The sequence below is a fragment of the Camelina sativa genome, chromosome 5, assembly GCF_000633955.1.
Source record: "Camelina sativa cultivar DH55 chromosome 5, Cs, whole genome shotgun sequence".
Taxonomy (NCBI): domain Eukaryota; kingdom Viridiplantae; phylum Streptophyta; class Magnoliopsida; order Brassicales; family Brassicaceae; genus Camelina; species Camelina sativa.
This window is the reverse complement of record NC_025689.1, coordinates 16,211,452-16,227,871: the sequence shown is the minus strand read 5'-3', so window position 1 is coordinate 16,227,871 and position 16,420 is coordinate 16,211,452. Positions and strand designations below refer to the sequence as shown.

Genomic DNA, 16,420 nt, shown 5'->3' with positions numbered 1-16,420 from the left:
ATAAGTATTAGGATGAATCTCGCACCACGAGGTATTTTTTAAAATTATCACTTTCCAGCCGATCTCGAACTAGCATGTTTTCTAAGTTATTTCGGTTTAAATATATGCCGAAATTTGTATGAGATCCACTCGGGTCACGATTCAACCGGTGTTGGTTAGAATTTCAATGATATGTCACTTTTCAGTTGTCACACATAACAAAAGTTTAAAAAGTTGATTTGTTAACGCATTAAAGTCTTATTTTAGTTTTATTATACTGATTTAGTTTTGTCAAAACCCCTCTAATATACTAATAGATATGAGCACGTAAAATATTCATCTATCTATATATACATTTTTTAAGTACATTTTGGGTTCTACCCTTTTATTTGTATTTATTTACAAAGTTAATCTCTAAAATTTTTCCAAAAATAACATTACTTCAGATTTTATTTCCTAAATATTTTACATACTATTCCAATTAAAAAAATACAGCAGAATCAATATAGAAACAGAAACTATGATATATTTAACCACACCTTCTATTATGTATTGAAGATATTCTATCTCTGAATTTTTTGCAAACAAAGAAAACAACACTTTGATTCCTATTTTGTTTTCCAAAACATGTGAGGTTTGATTCTTAACGTAAGAAAATTTTTGATTCACATTTATTTAAATATTATAATTAATATTTAAACTTAATAAATTTATAATATTACGGATATGTAAAATTAAAAGTTTTTAAAATACTATATAATATGGTCATATAGTAGATGGCTTATAAAGAGGACATGTTGGAATTGATAAAATATCATTAAGTTTGTGCTCATAAGGGTTAAATCCTCATTTTATTATTTGTCAACACTATTAATATTGAATATTTGACATATAAAAATTAAGTTGATTTAACTAAGATTGTGTAATATAATTAAATCATTAGGAAAAATGTGACTTAATCATAGAGTATAAATGACTTACTATGTATTTAGAGCTCTTATTTTTTTGTTATAGTAATTAAAACTCAAAATAGAATCTCAAATACTAAACAAAACAAACTAAATATAATAAAAAATGGTTATGAAGTATATTGCGGATTAAAAAATTAATATAAATATTTAGCAGCACAAACGGTCGGGAAATTTAGTTATTCCTCTATTTACAAAACATACAATATTTTACAAACAAATACAATATAAAATATAAATAATAACAAAAATTATATAAATCCTCCAAGGTTCAATTCATTGTGAGTTTAATTAGAATCTGCTTTGGGCAAGTTGAATTGAGCAAATCCTCATGGTACTACATACACCTTAGTAAACTTATGGTAAAACCGTTACATTGTAAATTCATGGTTGACGACCCTAATACAAACCACTAGATTATTGTCATGGTATCTTTAAATTAAATGAAAGTTTAAGAAGTAAAGTGCTCTTCTCTCTACTTGAAAGAAGGATATTATGAACCAAACCAAATGTTTAAGTTTTATACAACAAACGAGAGGTAACCAACAAACCGGGGAAGGTGTTTAAGTATGAGACCTAGAAAAAAAACATAAGAAGTCAGGAAATGGGAATTTGCATACTTGAAGTTAAACGGATTAGGGTTCGAGGAACAAGAGTGCACTTAAGAGGATGAGCCATGGTCAAGGTTATTTTTCCAGCAGCCTCATCCATGTTGACCTTATCTTCTTTGGTCTTCCAATCAAAGCATTGACACATCACTCCAATCGCGGTTCCTACAGAGACATAAGCTAGATTTGCTCCAGGACAGCCTCTTCTGCCGCTCCCGAAAGGAATGTATTTTAGGACTTCGTCTCTTATCTCATCTTTTTTGCTTGAAGAAGTTAGAAACCTCTCTGGCTTAAACACTAGAGAATCGTCCCAGTATTCAGGATCTCTCATCATAGCATAACCATTAACAAGAAGTGTTGTCTTCTCCGGTACAGAAAACCCTCCGATCATACACCTTTCTTTAAATGACCTTATCAGAAGGGGGACCGGTGGATGTAATCTTATACCTTCTTTCTCGGTCTCTTATGATCTCCATGCCAAGAATCTTCTTTGCTGCTCCCAAGTCTTTCATTTCCGAATCTTTCACTGAGTTTTTGTTTCAAACTTGAAATCACACTCATGTCTTTTGCTGCCACCAACATGTCATCAACATAGATGAGCAAGTAAACCTTAGAACCATCCTCAAGGGTTTTGATGTTAGCACAGTTGTCTCTAGCACTCTTCTCAAAACCAATGTCAGTCATAAAACTATCAAATTTTTGATTCCATTTTCTCGGTGACTGTTTCAGGCTGTATAGTGACTTGTTGTGTATACACACTTGTCCTGGCTGAAACTGACTTTCAAAACCTTCAGGGATCTCCATATAGATATTTTCTTCTAACTCTCCATGAAAAATGCAGTTTTGACGTATCACTGCTCCAACTCATAATCCTCTTCTATAACAATGACCAACAAGATCCTCATAGACACATGTTTTACCACTGGTGCAAAAACATCAGTGTAATCTACACCTTCTCTTTGTGCATACCCTTTAGCAATAAGCCTAGCCTTGAATCTCGGCTTTTCAACTTCAGAAATCCTAGGCTTACGGGTGAAAATCCACTTGCAGCCGATAATTCGTTTTTTTAGGAGGTATGACTGCAGTCCATTTGTGATTCTTCAAAAAAGAATCCATTTCTTCGAGCATTCCACCTTTCCATAATTCCCAATCAGCATCTCTTAGTGCCGCTTGATAGTTTGCAGGTTTTGCAGTGTCTCCATCAACTGTGGTGACCATAGCCTCTCCATCAAATTTGTCTTCATCGTCTGTTTCTTCACCAAAATAGCCTTCCACATCAAATCTCATAGGAGTAGTGATATGTCTTCTTTCTCTATCTCGGGCCAGATGATAACACTCAGGTGAATCATTTTCTGGATCTTCGGGAACCTCGTTCTCCTCTATTTGGTGACCATCTTGAACAGGTGAGTGATCTCCCAGGGATCCTGTTTCTTCTGGAATATCTCCACCCAAGCTTGTATCACCAGTATCTTCAAGATCAATATCCAGAGAACCGCTTGATGTCTCTTCTTCTGAGTTTTCTTTTCCCTACATCAGATCCTTGTAGACTGCATTCTCTTGAAATAACACATTTCTACTTATTGCAACTTTCTTTTCTTCTAGTAGCCATACCTTGTAACCTTTCACTCCTTCTGGATAGCCTAGAAAAAACTCCTTTCTTGGCTCTAGGTACCAGTTTACCTTCATCTGAGTGAACAAAAGCAACACATCCGAATCTTTTTAGATAGTTGTAAACTAGAGGCTTACCTGTCCATCTCTTGTCATGAATCTCAAAATTTATTGCAGACAAGGGTGTTTTGTTGATCAAGATCACTGTTGTGTTATTGCTTCAGCCCAAAATCACTTAGGCATTCCAGAATCACTTAATGCTTCTTACTTTCTCCATGATCGTCTGATTCATTCTCTCTGCAACACCGTTCTGCTGGGGCTTGTATGCACATGTTCTGTGTCTCGCTATGCCTTTCTCCTTGTAGAACTCATTGAACAAGTGATTGCAGAATTCTAGACCGTTGTCGGTCCTTTATATCTTGATCTTCCTTTCTGTTTGATTCTCCATCAAAGTGCTCCATTCGACAAATTTATCAAATGCCTCGTTCTTGTGCTTCAGGAAGTAGACCCACGTCTTTCGTGAGTAATCATCAATGAACGTGATGAAATACTGATATCTTCCCAAAGACAGTGGAACTGATGGAGCTCCCCATAAATCCGAATGTACATAGTCAAGTTTTTCTTTAGTACCACGAGTAGCTAAAACAAAACTGACCCTTTATGCTTTCTCGTATATACAGTCTTCACACATTGTTAAGGTTGAGATCCTCTTCTTGTCAAGAAACCCTTTCTTTACGAAGATCTCAATGTGTTTCTGACTTATGTGGCCCAATCTCGTGTGTCACAAGACTGTATCATCAAGTATTCTTTCAACCGCGAGAGACTGGCCAGTTTCTGGTCTTCCTTGATGAAGATATAGTATCTCATGCCTTTTTCCCACCAGAATGGTCTGGTCTTCTTCTTTTACTTTGAGGACTCCATTCTTGGATTCAAAACTGCAGCCATGCTCTTCCAATGTTCCCATAGATAGCATATTTCGGTTCATATCAGGGCTGTATCTCACATGTGTGAGAAGAACTGTTGATCCATCTTCATTTCTGATTCTAACATTCCCAATGCCTCTGACCTTTGATGTAGTTTTGTTTCCCATCCTCACTGATCCTCCAGCCTTCACTTATCTCTTCGAACCAGTCTCTCTTGTGAGTCACATGATAGTTGCATCTTGTATCCATGATTCATTCATTCTCCAAACTTACATCTGTAGAATGTAATGCTTCAGACACATATAGACCTGCACCATCAGCTGAACTTCCTTTCACCATCGCAGCTTCACCTTTGCTGTTGTTTCCATGATCCTTCGGTTTGCCTTGCGTTCTTGAAGTGTCCTTCTTCTCCACACGTTCAGCAGCCTTTTCTACTCTTAGACTTAGAGCAGGATCTATTCTTGTTTCCTTTCTTCTTATGCTCAGGCCTTCCTCTTTTCTCAGTTTTGTCTTTTGCGTACAAAACTTAAGCTTCACCCTTGATACTCTTCTTATTTGACCCAAACTCTAGCTCCTTAGAGTATATAGCAGCAAGAACCTCATCTAGCGTTAACCTAGTTCTTCCAGTACTATATTTCAGGGTATCTCTTAACTGATCAAACTGCCTAGGAAGCCACATAAGCAATAGTATAAGCTGATCCTCATCTGACACTATAACACCTGTTTCTCCAGATCAGCTATAAGATGAAGGAACTCATCGATATTAGCTTCAACAGAAATGTTTTCGTTCATTTTGAAACCATAGAGCTTCTGCTTCAAATAGATACGGTTAGGAAGAGCTTTAGACCATCTCCAATGTATATCTCTATTTTTTTCTCTAAAATAGAGTAACTCTAAAATAGAGCATTGTTTTGCTCCAATGTATTACTCTATTTTCAACTCTAAAATAGAGTTAGTGTAAAAAAATAGAGGTGAGAATAGAGTTGCTGTATATATAGAGTAATCCTATCATTTTCTCTATTTTAGAGGAAAATATAGAGTAGGGATGGAGCAAATTTTGCTCTATAATAGAGTTTTGACTCTAAAATAGAGTGGGGTTGGAGATGCCCTTAGACATGTACAATTTGTCCTTTAATCATAGAAGCTGTAGTCTTCTCTTTCTTGATCTTCCTCAGCACGTGATCTGAAACGCTCAACACTATTGTGCTCCTCACCTTTATCTTTTTCTCCTCTAGAAGCTTGTCTATCTCCTTTGCTTCTTTCTCCTTCTCTTGGTTCCATCTTCGTAACCCTTTGTCTCTTCTGGATCTAAGACCAAAACCTGCGTTTCTGAGAGCCACCGTAAGACCCAAAATATCCATGTGAGCCATGAGCTTCTCCTTGCATAGCGTGTAGTCTCCACGTCCATCAAAATTCTCCACCTCATCCTCGCCGACGACATGGTTCTTTTGCTTGAGCGGACCTTACAGAACCACCAAACAATGCAACTAAAGCTCTGATACCAATTTGACAAGCTAAACATAGGCTAAAGTTGATGACTTTAGCTTGAATAAGCTTAAACCAAGGATTTTGTGAATGCAACTAAGTTTGTTTCTTAAAGAAAACACTCAACGACTTAACAACACAGTAGAACCAAGAACAGAACACGAAACAGAGCACACCGAACAAATGTTTACCCAGTTCACTTCCGTTCACGAGGAAGCTACGTCTGGGCCGGGATCTGACTCCCAGATTCCACTAATCATAGAGTTCACTACAAAGAGATCTCTCAACCTTTAAGCCCCTTACAAGCTCACAAGATTCAACCTCTCGTTTCTCTCTCTGTTTCCCCAAGAACATAAAACACAAGTTTACTCTTTGTTTTTGTTCTCACTTCTTAACCTACTACTCTCTCTCATATATACACTGACTTTAAATAGATTTTTTCTCAGTAACCCCTAGTTCCCTTCTAGCAGCTTCTACAAAGTTGCCTCTTCCTTGACGTTATTGTAGTGACCTCACTCGCCCTTCTTTGCAGGGAGCAAATAAGACAAATGCACCTTTTGCTTTTGCTTTTACAGGCTCGTCAAAAACGGTTAGCTGCAGATTGTGGTCCAGAACGTGAGTCATCATATGAGCTGGTACTACTTGTCCTTCACACTTTTTTTTTTTTTGAATGAATGTAAAATTATATTCAAAACAAAAAAGTACTTTGTACATCAAGTGCGTCCGTAAATCAAAGAGTTCGAAAAAGTGTAAAACTAAGAGGGCTGAGAGTTTTGCTACGGGAAGCCAACCTAAGCTGCAGGCCATTGTACATTCAAAGTCCTTCACGCTTCTTTGAATTTGTCTTGTTCTTTATTCACTAATTCCTAACATATTAGGACATAAACTTTTGAATGGGAGTTTAATTTATTTTCTAAACTCTCATTATCTTGGTAAAGTTTAATTTTGAAACAAGTAATGATCCAATTCAGGTGTTTTGAAAAATTCTTAACTTTTTAAAAGTGTTTAGAATTTTTTGTTTTCCTTTTAAAATTAAACAATTTTTGTTAAAGAAATACATAAGCTTTTTTCATATCTATTTAAATTAAAACAGAACTGAAAAAAAAAAAAAAAAAAAACTTAAGATGGATGTATACATAACCGGTTTCTTGTTCTAAAATAAGCATATCTAAAAACAATCACTATTGTGCTCAAATCTATACTATTAAAAGGAAAGCATTCTTAGCTATTGTAGAAACTAGGTTTCCACAATGAATTTGTTTGAGAGGAGAAACAAATTCACTAGGGTAATCTCTCTAGAAAATAGATATAAGCCTTGAAATTAGAAGTAAAGAAATAAGACTCAAAGAAATTAGGGTTTTATTGCTAAGAACAGGGAGAGAACTCAATTATTGTATTGGATTCTGGATGATTTACAATGGAGAAGTCTCCCCTTATTTATACATGTTCGTAGATCGCTAAATATATTAACTTTCCTTATCGGACGAAGTGAGGTATGGAAAACTGCCTTATTCCTTGAGTCGGCCGCCGCACCGAAGTAGAAGTCGGTTTCTTCTTCTCCAAGATTACACTTCATCCGAATTGACTTCTTGTGACCTAATTGAACCCTTAACCGGATTCCCGGTTAAATAGTCAATTAATATTTCTGGTTTAGCTCGGTATGTCGGGGGTGCTGAATCCCGCACCAACAATTAGTCCCCCCCCCCAGTTCTGAATATTCGAAATTTAATTCGAATGTTTTGAACTATAGAAGGAGAATATCCGATCTGAACCATAAAGATTTTATTGATTTTACCCGGATCTCCGCATCATCTCGTCGCGATTTGTTCGGACGACACGTGTCGTTCGTGTCACATCCGCTAGCCCGGAATTTGAAGAGTCGCGTAGGTCATAATTACTTTTCGTAGGGTTACCGCCCACTCGGATCTATAAATACGCCTCTTCTCTCGTCATTTGTCATTTTCCGCCAACAACGACAGGTAATCTGCTCCGATCTCTCTTTGTATTTATTTTGTTGTTCCACTTTTCTTCCGCACTCTCCGAACTCAGGATATGGCGAGCACATCGGAACCTGCCTCTTCGCCAGAAATCGAAAGCGAGCAACTAATTCGTCATACTTCCAAACGAAGAACTCTCAACCCTGAACGATCCGCGCAGATCGGGGAGTCAAGTAGACCGGCCTCCGAAGTCCCACCACACCTGGTTCGCTGTTCAACGGGAGCTTCATCTTCACAGGTGAACCCAACCTTGCCATCATCAGTTCGTCACGAAGGGGTGAATACCGAACTGACTCCGGAAGTACTTTCACAAGAAGAAGATCGGTTCGTACCCCTAGGATTTTCGATCGAAGATATCGATCCCTTGTATGACCATGAAGGACGAATTGGAGGCAAAAAGAGTTCGAGTTCGACCCAAACTGTGAACGACATGCTGAACTCGTGTGGTTTATTTAACAGCAACGTCACAATTTTGATTCCGCGAGAGGACCAACGCCCCTGGAACCCCCCGGAAGGGTATATATGCTTGTACGAGGGTTACTTTACCGAGTGTCGCCTCCTGTTCCCAATCCCAGAATTGATATCACTTTACGCCCAAAGACGGAGGATAGCAATCTGCCAGTTCGTAGCCGGAGCCATTTGTAACTTTATGGCCGCCCTTACCGTAGCAGCCGAAGTCGGAGTCAACATTGGAAATAAATGTTTTGAACAACTATCCAGTTTTAAGTTATCAAAGAGTCTGCACCGCTGGGAAGTGAATATGAGGCCGGCACACAATTTCCTTGCCGGTAAAAAAGTGAACAAATTCAAGAAGTATGTGGACCACTACTTCTACGTCTGTGTCGACCAGTACTCACTCGCTAATCCGTTGGATTTTCAGCGGAAAGTGTGGAATGAAAATCCTGGTAGACTTATATTTCTAGTATATTTTAATTGACTTCGGCACCTCTGACCAGTTTTAACTTTTTCTTGTCTTGCTTCCAGATCGTCCGTTTTGTGCAACGCGCCTAGCTCCAAACTATCTCCCTGTCAGAGACGCTTTGCTAACCGGGAACAATCGTCGGTGGGAGTTTATCACTCGTATCCCTATCGAAACAGCAATGGGCAAAGCTAGGACAAATTTTCCAAGTTTCGCCAGTTCGCTAGGACGATCTACTGGATGCCGTGTCGTGGAACCCAAAGATCTCCAGATTGTTCGCCGAGACACTCAAGCTGCCATTGAAGCCGAGATCGGTCCATCCCAGGGTCTAACCGAAGTTGATCCTACCCCGGACCAGACCGTCGCCGACCCTATTCAGACACCAGGAGAAGATGTCGAGCCATCAAATGTTGCAGAGGGAGATACCCTTCCTTTGGCTTTAGAGAACGCCGATCCTCCAAACGAAGAACAAGACGTTCCTCAACTTGAAGCTGGATCTAAAAGGAGGAAGAAGAAGAAGAAGAACAAGGACAAACAAATCAGAGACGAGCCAGCCACCGATGCGCGACCATTACCGAATCGCAAGCGCTCGGCCGAAGAAGCCGGACTGGAGTCTGCCGATCGATTTCGCCTGGAAAGGAAAGATGATAAGACAAATCACTTCGCCTATTACTATTTTGGCAACTATCCCTTGGTGACCAATCGCGAGGCTTCGGGCGAGCTTTTCCGGACCCTGAAGACTTCCAGCCGAATCCTTCCGTCAGCGGACGAATTGGAATTCAAACAAGCATTCCTCGACGTCGCTGAATCGCACTTAATGGTTCGCCTTACTATTCTCATCAACCTATTGAAGTTTTATTTAGGTAAAAACTGACGTATATTCTTTGAATCCACAGACTGCCGCCAAGATGAATACGCTGACTCAGTTGTATGATAGGCGAGTCAAAACCAATAAGGGGTCCGAGCTTGAACTCAAAAAGGTGAAAGAATGCGCAGAAGAGATCCGAGTCGCCAGCAGAGCAAAGGACGAGAGAATCAAGGAGCTTGAAGCTCTTATCGCCGAAAAAGATGGCATCATTGCGAACTCCGAACTGAGGATTAGTGAACTGAACTCCCGAACGCTTACTCTCGAAGAAGAGAAAGTCGAACTGCAGGAGTCATGCGATGGGTTGCAGGTCCAGCTCAATTTCGAAGTTAAAAGACTTCGGTGGGACCGTTGGGAGAAGGTGGAGCGAACAGCGAAGAAAGCGCAGACCCGATTAGACAAGGTCAAGGCCTATCTAGTCGAACAGGCGAAGGTTCGCCCCCTGGAAGATCTGCTGAACCAAGCCACCGGAGTACAGGAAGCTGTACAATATCTGATTGAGAATGGGGCCGTCATTCCTGAGGAGCGAATCAAGGAGATTGACGAGAAAAAGGCCGAAGCCGAGGATACTATCAAGGTGATCGATGTCCTCGAGCTGAATGAAAATGACCTCGGCATGTCCCCGGATCAGCTCGGTGATGGATTTCCTCCCCCCGAAACGACGGCTCTCGAGTCCGTTGAACATCCATTTGGCTTGAACGCCGAGAGTTTTCAAGCAGATCTGACCGGCGCCTTACTCAAGGCGAAAAGAAAAAGGACTACTGATCTGCTTGACGAATCTGAACAGAAGGCCAGAGCATTGGAGACTCATTCCGAGGATTGGGAAAAGACTGGGTTGCAACTGCTATGGCCAATGCCGAAACGACTCAAGACGAGCATTCGTGAGATTGTTGCGAATGGCGCACCAGTTTGGAATTAGGATGTTTTATTTGTTTATTTAATTAGACCTAGCTGCAATGTAACGGGCGAACTTGAATTTTGCTTAGAATAAAACTTTTATAATAATAAAAGATTTGCTTTGCTACTCTATTCTGTACTTAGTCATTGCTTTACTATCAGAGGCGAGACGTCTCCCGGCTTACAACAGACAATTTTTATTAATTGATGATAGAAAACATCGACTCGAGCCTCAAAAGTTGGCGACGAAGTGTGTTTAGTCGGAGAGCGAGATACTGGGCTCGGCTTATCTCCTTTGCTTTAGTTCGGATGCCGGATTGCAAAAATATTCTCAGGGTTCGGCTAACCGTTCCGCCCAAACTAAAGTTTGGGTGCGAAATAAATACTCTGGGTTCGGCTTACCCCAAAAATAAAAAAGCGGGTGCGGAATAAATACTCTGGGTCAGGCTTATCCCTACATAGGAAAGTCAGGTGCGAAGTAATAACTCTGGGTTCGGCTTATCCTGAAAAATAGTGGGTAGTTATACGAGCTGACCACCTGGCCAGGGTGTCAATTCGTAATTACTTAGTCCAAATCGGGCTGAGGTATACATGCGATTGTATACATATCTNATATCTTTTTTTTTTTTTTTTTTTTTTAGGAACTTCCTTTTTTCGTCTTGGAAATAAGGGACGCGCTTCATTAAATGCGCTACGAGGTCTTTGAGAGTTATTCTCGGGACCTAGCGAAAATTTCGCTGCATTCTGATTGGTGGATTCAGCGGCGGTTAGTTCTCCTAATCCTGTATAAATAGGATTGAGAGTTTGGGGGATCATTCTAAACTCCACAACTTTCCAAAATATTGAAAGAAAAAGATGGTAACTACTCGATCTGCGTGGCTGAGACGGGCTCGGGAAAGGATAGCCGCTTCAGCGAGCAGTTCCAACCGAACTGAAGCTTCGGAAGATCCCTCCGCCCAGGAGAGCGTGGAGACGTTCCGAGTTCGCGCACCTGTCCCTTATGTCGACATGACGGGTGCAGAAGGGAGCCTCGTGTGTCAGGAACTCCGAAGGTATCGAGCTCGCCGCTATAGGCTGGGGACTCACCTTATGGCGATACGCCGGAGATTGGCCGAGGTCTGTCGGCTTTATCGTTTGGACAGGACTATTCGGGTCTTGAACGAAATAATCGCCGAAGGTTTCTTCTTGGAGAAGTGGCGTATGACCGGGCTACTTGCCGCGCGAACGGCGTGCCAAGAACTAGTGGCAAGTATGGAGGTGCCTGTCCTTTTGGAGGCCGACTGTCAGCCTCTCGAAGATACTGCGTACCCGTTTACTGTGGATATCTGGGCCTACCGAGCTTCCGTAGAAAAGTTAAGGCGGTACGCCAATTTCCTTGAGTCAGCCGGCCCGATTTTCCGTGAGAGGCACTTGGTCGAGGGCCCGTGTTCCTTCTTGGAAGACCTGGCGTCAAGAGGCGTCGAAGTTCCAAGGGAGAAACTGGAGACCCTGAGGGAAGCTCGTCAGTTCTGGCGATCCGAACTGGACAAGGTAGCGGTGGAGGAACCATTGGCAGACGATCTGTCGGGTCCGCGGCCTCCACTTCGTCTGCAGGATCACCCTAGACGCTGATGGTGGAACTTCGACTGTTCCGAACTCTGAATTCGGACGGTCTTTTTCTTTTCTCATCTAGGACCCCGAGTCGTCGAAGGGGTTTTCTCCCTTTGCGTCTCTTTTCTCTGTTTTTTATTGGTCATCGCTCCAAAACATGTAATGGGGATTGACTTAGTTATAGAGACTTTATTTTATTTGGAATTATCAAACCGTGTAAGGGAAATTAAATGCAAGTGAATTTTGGAATATGGTCGATATTTTGTACCCCGGCTTGCCGCCGATCTGAATGTGTTTGAAAATAAGAAGAAGTTTTTTAACTGTTAAAAACTTTATTAATGTAGTAGCTGCATTCACTTAATCTTTAAAAGATAAGGAATTGCCTACGTACCCCGAAGTGGGGATCAAGCCAACCGTAGTTCGTATTACAAATGAAAGATAAATGGAGTTCGGATTCCCAAAAACTCCTAGATAGAGTCGTAACAATGACTTAGCTGTAGTAACGTTTCAAGTGGGCCGCGTTCCACGAGTTTTGATCCGTTCCCCGGCCATGGTTACGAGTTCATAAACGCCCGGACGAACTGCTCTAGACACGAGGTATGGACATTCCCATCGAGCGCTGAGTTTACCGGCGTTTACTTCCTTGGTGTTCTAGAAAACTTCTCGCAGAACCAAATCACCTTTGTTGAAACGCCGCACGAACGGTCTTATTATAGTATCGAGCCGCTGCATCTTGGTAGTGTTGCACCCGAATTAGAGCTTCGTCGCGCAACTCTTCGGCAAGATCGTTGTGGTCGATCAGCATCTCGTCATTGAGTTCGGGATTATCGACCATCATAGTGCGACGAAGTGTCGGGACTCCTGCTTCGGCCGGGGCAAGTGCTTCGAGACCATATGCAAGGGAGAAAGGGGACTGTCCCGTGCTCCGCCGAGGGGTTGTGCGGTATGACCACAGCACGCCATCCAGGTGATCTGCCCATGCTCCTTTCCTTCGACCGAGTCGTTTCTTGAGCCCATCAACGATCGACTTATTCGTGGCTTCAGCTTGACCATTTCCTTGCGGGTATCGAGGAGTCGAAGTGCTGAGACGGATTTGCCATTTCGTCAGGAAACGTCTGGTGATCTTCGAGGTGAATTGGGTACCGTTGTCGGTGACAATCTCGTATGGAAGTCCGTGGCGACATAGGATGTTCTTCCATATGAAGTTGGTCACGTCTAAGGATTGGATCCTTGTGAAAGATTCTGCCTCCACCCACTTTTTGAAGTAATCGGTCAGCACCAGGACATACTTCTTGGATTTGGATGCCGGCAAAGGTCCTATGGCATCCATGGCCCAGCGCATAAAAGGATAAGGGGCGGTCACAGGACATGCCGCATTGGTCCGTGGCGCTGACAAGCTTCGCATTTGGCCGCGAAAGTTTTGCAATCGGCCATCATGGTAGGCCAATAGTGTCCATCCTTTTTGATTTTAACAGCGAGTGCGCGTCCGCCAGAATGGTTGCCACCCTCGCCTTTGTGCACCTCCATCATGATACGTTCGGCTTCGTCACGAGTAACACAGGTAAGGAATACTCTCGACGCACTTTGGTGAAATAGCTCACCGTCCAAAAGGATGTACGTAGCACTTCGAGCCTTCAGTCGTCAAGCTGCCCATCGGTCTGTCGGGACGATGCCTTCAGAGATATAAAGTTTGATTTCAAGTTGCCAATCCTCCGGAGGTTTGGTGATGTCTGTCATATCTTCTATTGGCTCGTCGACTTCCATCGGGACTGAGTCGTCGCTGATGACGGCGATCTGGCTGTCTGGATCAATGCTGGGAGCGTCGATGCATTCAATTGGAATAGTACTCCGTAACTCGGGGTCAGAGCGGTTCGCCAGAGCTGCGAGGGCATCGGCTGATGCTTTCTCGTTCCGCGGGACCTTCGTCAGAGAGAAAGATGTGAATTCTCCGGATAACGTGCGGACCAACTGTCGATATGCTCCCATTCGTTTGTTTTTGGCGTCGAACTCTCCGCTGAATTGGCTGACTACGAGTTGGGAGTCACAAAAGACCTGCAGGTGTTTGACTCCAAGTCCTTGGGCTAATCGGAGTCCCGCGAGAACGGCCTCGTATTCGGTTTCGTTGTTCGACGCTTTGAATTGAGCTTTAATGCCTGCTCGAGGATTTCACCGGTGGGGGATCGGAGGATGAGTCCCACCCCGGATCCTTGATTCGTTGACGAACCGTCGACGAACATCGTCCATTGCTCCACCGCGGGGGTGGGGTCGTCAAGCGCGGGCGATAGTTCGGTGATGAAGTCAGCTAGAACTTGTGACTTCAGACTTGGGCGAGAACGGTATTCAATATCGTACTCGCTGAGTTCGACTGACCACTTCGCCATGCGTCTGGATTGGAGAGGACTATGGAGGATGGTTCGGAGTGGTTGGTCAGTAAACACGACGATAGAGTGCGACTGAAAATAGGGTCGCAGTTTCTGTGCTGCGACGATCACTGCAAGGGCCAGTTTTTCCAGCGTGGGGTATCGTGATTTCGGGTCGTTTAGTGCTTTGCTTGTGTAGAAAATGGGCTTTTGGTCTCCGCGATCATCTCGGACTAACACTCCGCTGACTGCCAAACTGGAAACCGAGATATAGAGATATAGTGTTTCGCCGTCCTCCGGTTTGACAAAAACTGGGTGACAGGTCAGATATTCCTTCAACTGACGAAAGGCAATCTCGCATTCCTCGTCCCAATGGAAATCCTTATTCCCGCGAAGAAGTTGGTAAAAGGGGAGGAACTTGTCCGTTGAGAGGGCGATGAAACGATTTAGAGCGGCGATCCAGCCAGTTAGGCGTTGTACTTCTCGCTTGTTGGTCGGTGACGGAAGTCCTAGTATAGCTTCGATCTGCTTAGGATTCGCCTCTATTCAATTGTGAGAAAAGCTTAAAACACCTACGTTGTTTGTGGCCGTTACAAGTATGAGTTGTAGCGCCATCTTTCAACGATTCAAGTTTCGAGCTTTCTCCATTTCGTGCTTTGGTTCTCACGTTGTCCATGAGCAATGGTACAGGAGCTTCTCAGTTGCTAAGGAGTTTCAGAATCGTGAAGTTTCGATATGTAATCACTTGTTGAACCGAAGACTCGACGAAGCACGAGAGATCTTCAATCAGGTTCCATCTCCTCATGTGAGTCTTTACACTAAGATGATCTCGGGATACGCGAGGAACAATAGATTGGTTGATGCGTTGGATCTGTTCGTCTGTTCGACGAAATGCCTGAGAGGGATGTTGTCTCGTGGAATTCGATGATCAGTGGTTGTGTTGAGTGTGGAGATATGGATACTGCAGTGAAGCTGTTCGATGAAATGCCTGAGAGAAGCGTTGTTTCATGGACAGCGATGGTGAATGGGTGTTTTAGGTCGGGTAAGGTTGATCAAGCGGAGAGATTGTTTTATCAAATGCCTGTGAAAGATACTGCAGTGTGGAATGCGATGGTTCATGGGTATTTACAGTTTGGTAAAGTAGACGATGCCTTGAGGTTGTTTAAGCAAATGCCTCGGAGGAATGTGATTTCGTGGACGACAATGATCTGTGGGTTACACCAGAATGAGAGGAGTGGAGAAGCTCTCGATTTGTTCAAGAACATATTGCGTTGTTGCATAAAATCTACTTCAAGAACGTTCACTTGTGTAATCACCGCTTGTGCAAATGCTCCAGCGTTTCATATGGGTATACAAGTTCATGGCTTCATCATCAAGTCTGGGTTTTTATATGAAGAGTATGTATCTGCTTCGCTCATAACATTTTATGCAAACTGCAAAAGAACAGAGGATTCTCGGAAGGTGTTTGACGAGAAGGTTCATGAACAAGTTGCTGTGTGGACTGCTCTACTGTCAGGTTATAGTCTGAATAAAAAGCACGAAGATGCGTTGAGTATATTCTCTGGGATGTTAAGAAACAGTATCTTACCAAATCAATCGACATTTGCTAGTGGATTAAACTCTTGCTCTGCTTTGGGAACATTGGATTAGGCNACATTTGCTAGTGGATTAAACTCTTGCTCTGCTTTGGGAACATTGGATTGGGGTAAGGAGATGCATGGAGTTGCTGTGAAGCTTGGTTTAGGAACTGATGCCTTTGTGGGTAATTCTTTGGTTGTGATGTACAGCGATTGTGGAAATGTGAACGATGCCGTTTCAGTGTTCATTGAAATCTTCAAGAAGAGCATTGTGTCATGGAATTCCATTATTGTAGGCTGCGCGCAGCATGGACGAGGAAAGTGGGCGTTTGTCATATTCGGTCAAATGATTCGCCTAAACAAAGAGCCAGATGAGATCACTTTCACTGGCTTGCTCTCTGCTTGTAGCCATTGTGGGTTCCTACAAAAAGGAAGAAAGCTGTTCGATTACATGTCAAGCGGAGTAAGTCATATCGAGAGAAAGATTCAACACTACACTTGTATGGTTGATATATTGGGAAGATGCGGGGAACTAAAAGAAGCAGAAGAACTTATCGAGAGCATGGTTGTGAAACCTAATGAAATGGTTTGGCTGGCTTTGCTTAGTGCTTGTAGGATGCATTCTGATGTAGACAGAGGCGAGA

General features: G+C 42.6%; 2 protein-coding genes and 1 pseudogene across 2 annotated transcripts; 2 read left to right on the top strand and 1 right to left on the bottom strand.

Moving 5' to 3' along the window:
* LOC104789304 (isoflavone 2'-hydroxylase-like) lies at positions 1,545-2,359 on the bottom strand. The gene is made up of 2 exons (XM_010515026.1): positions 2,003-2,359; positions 1,545-1,916 (listed from the first exon to the last, which is right to left on the bottom strand). Exons 1-2 carry the CDS (start codon positions 2,357-2,359, stop codon positions 1,545-1,547), a joined length of 729 nt encoding a protein of 242 aa, XP_010513328.1.
* Positions 7,624-10,271, top strand: LOC109132862 (uncharacterized protein At3g60930, chloroplastic-like). The gene is made up of 3 exons (XM_019245298.1): positions 7,624-8,473; positions 8,553-9,307; positions 9,384-10,271. The coding sequence occupies exons 1-3, from the start codon at positions 7,624-7,626 to the stop codon at positions 10,269-10,271; spliced, it is 2,493 nt and encodes an 830-aa protein (XP_019100843.1).
* The window catches only part of LOC104789303, a 4,241-nt pseudogene continuing 2,599 nt past the window's right edge, over positions 14,779-16,420 (top strand).

Excerpts from the sequence above, each read along its gene's own strand:
- LOC104789304 (XM_010515026.1), bottom strand. The coding sequence starts at position 2,359 with ATGGAGATCCCTGAAGGTTTTGAAAGTCAGTTTCAGCCAGGACAAGTG. Across the intron at positions 1,917-2,002 it reads ATAAGAGACCGAGAAAGAAG|ACAACACTTCTTGTTAATGG; the intron begins GTATAAGATTAC and ends GTACCGGAGAAG.
- LOC109132862 (XM_019245298.1), top strand. The coding sequence starts at position 7,624 with ATGGCGAGCACATCGGAACCTGCCTCTTCGCCAGAAATCGAAAGCGAG. Across the intron at positions 8,474-8,552 it reads AGTGTGGAATGAAAATCCTG|ATCGTCCGTTTTGTGCAACG; the intron begins GTAGACTTATAT and ends TCTTGCTTCCAG. Across the intron at positions 9,308-9,383 it reads TCGCTGAATCGCACTTAATG|ACTGCCGCCAAGATGAATAC; the intron begins GTTCGCCTTACT and ends TTGAATCCACAG.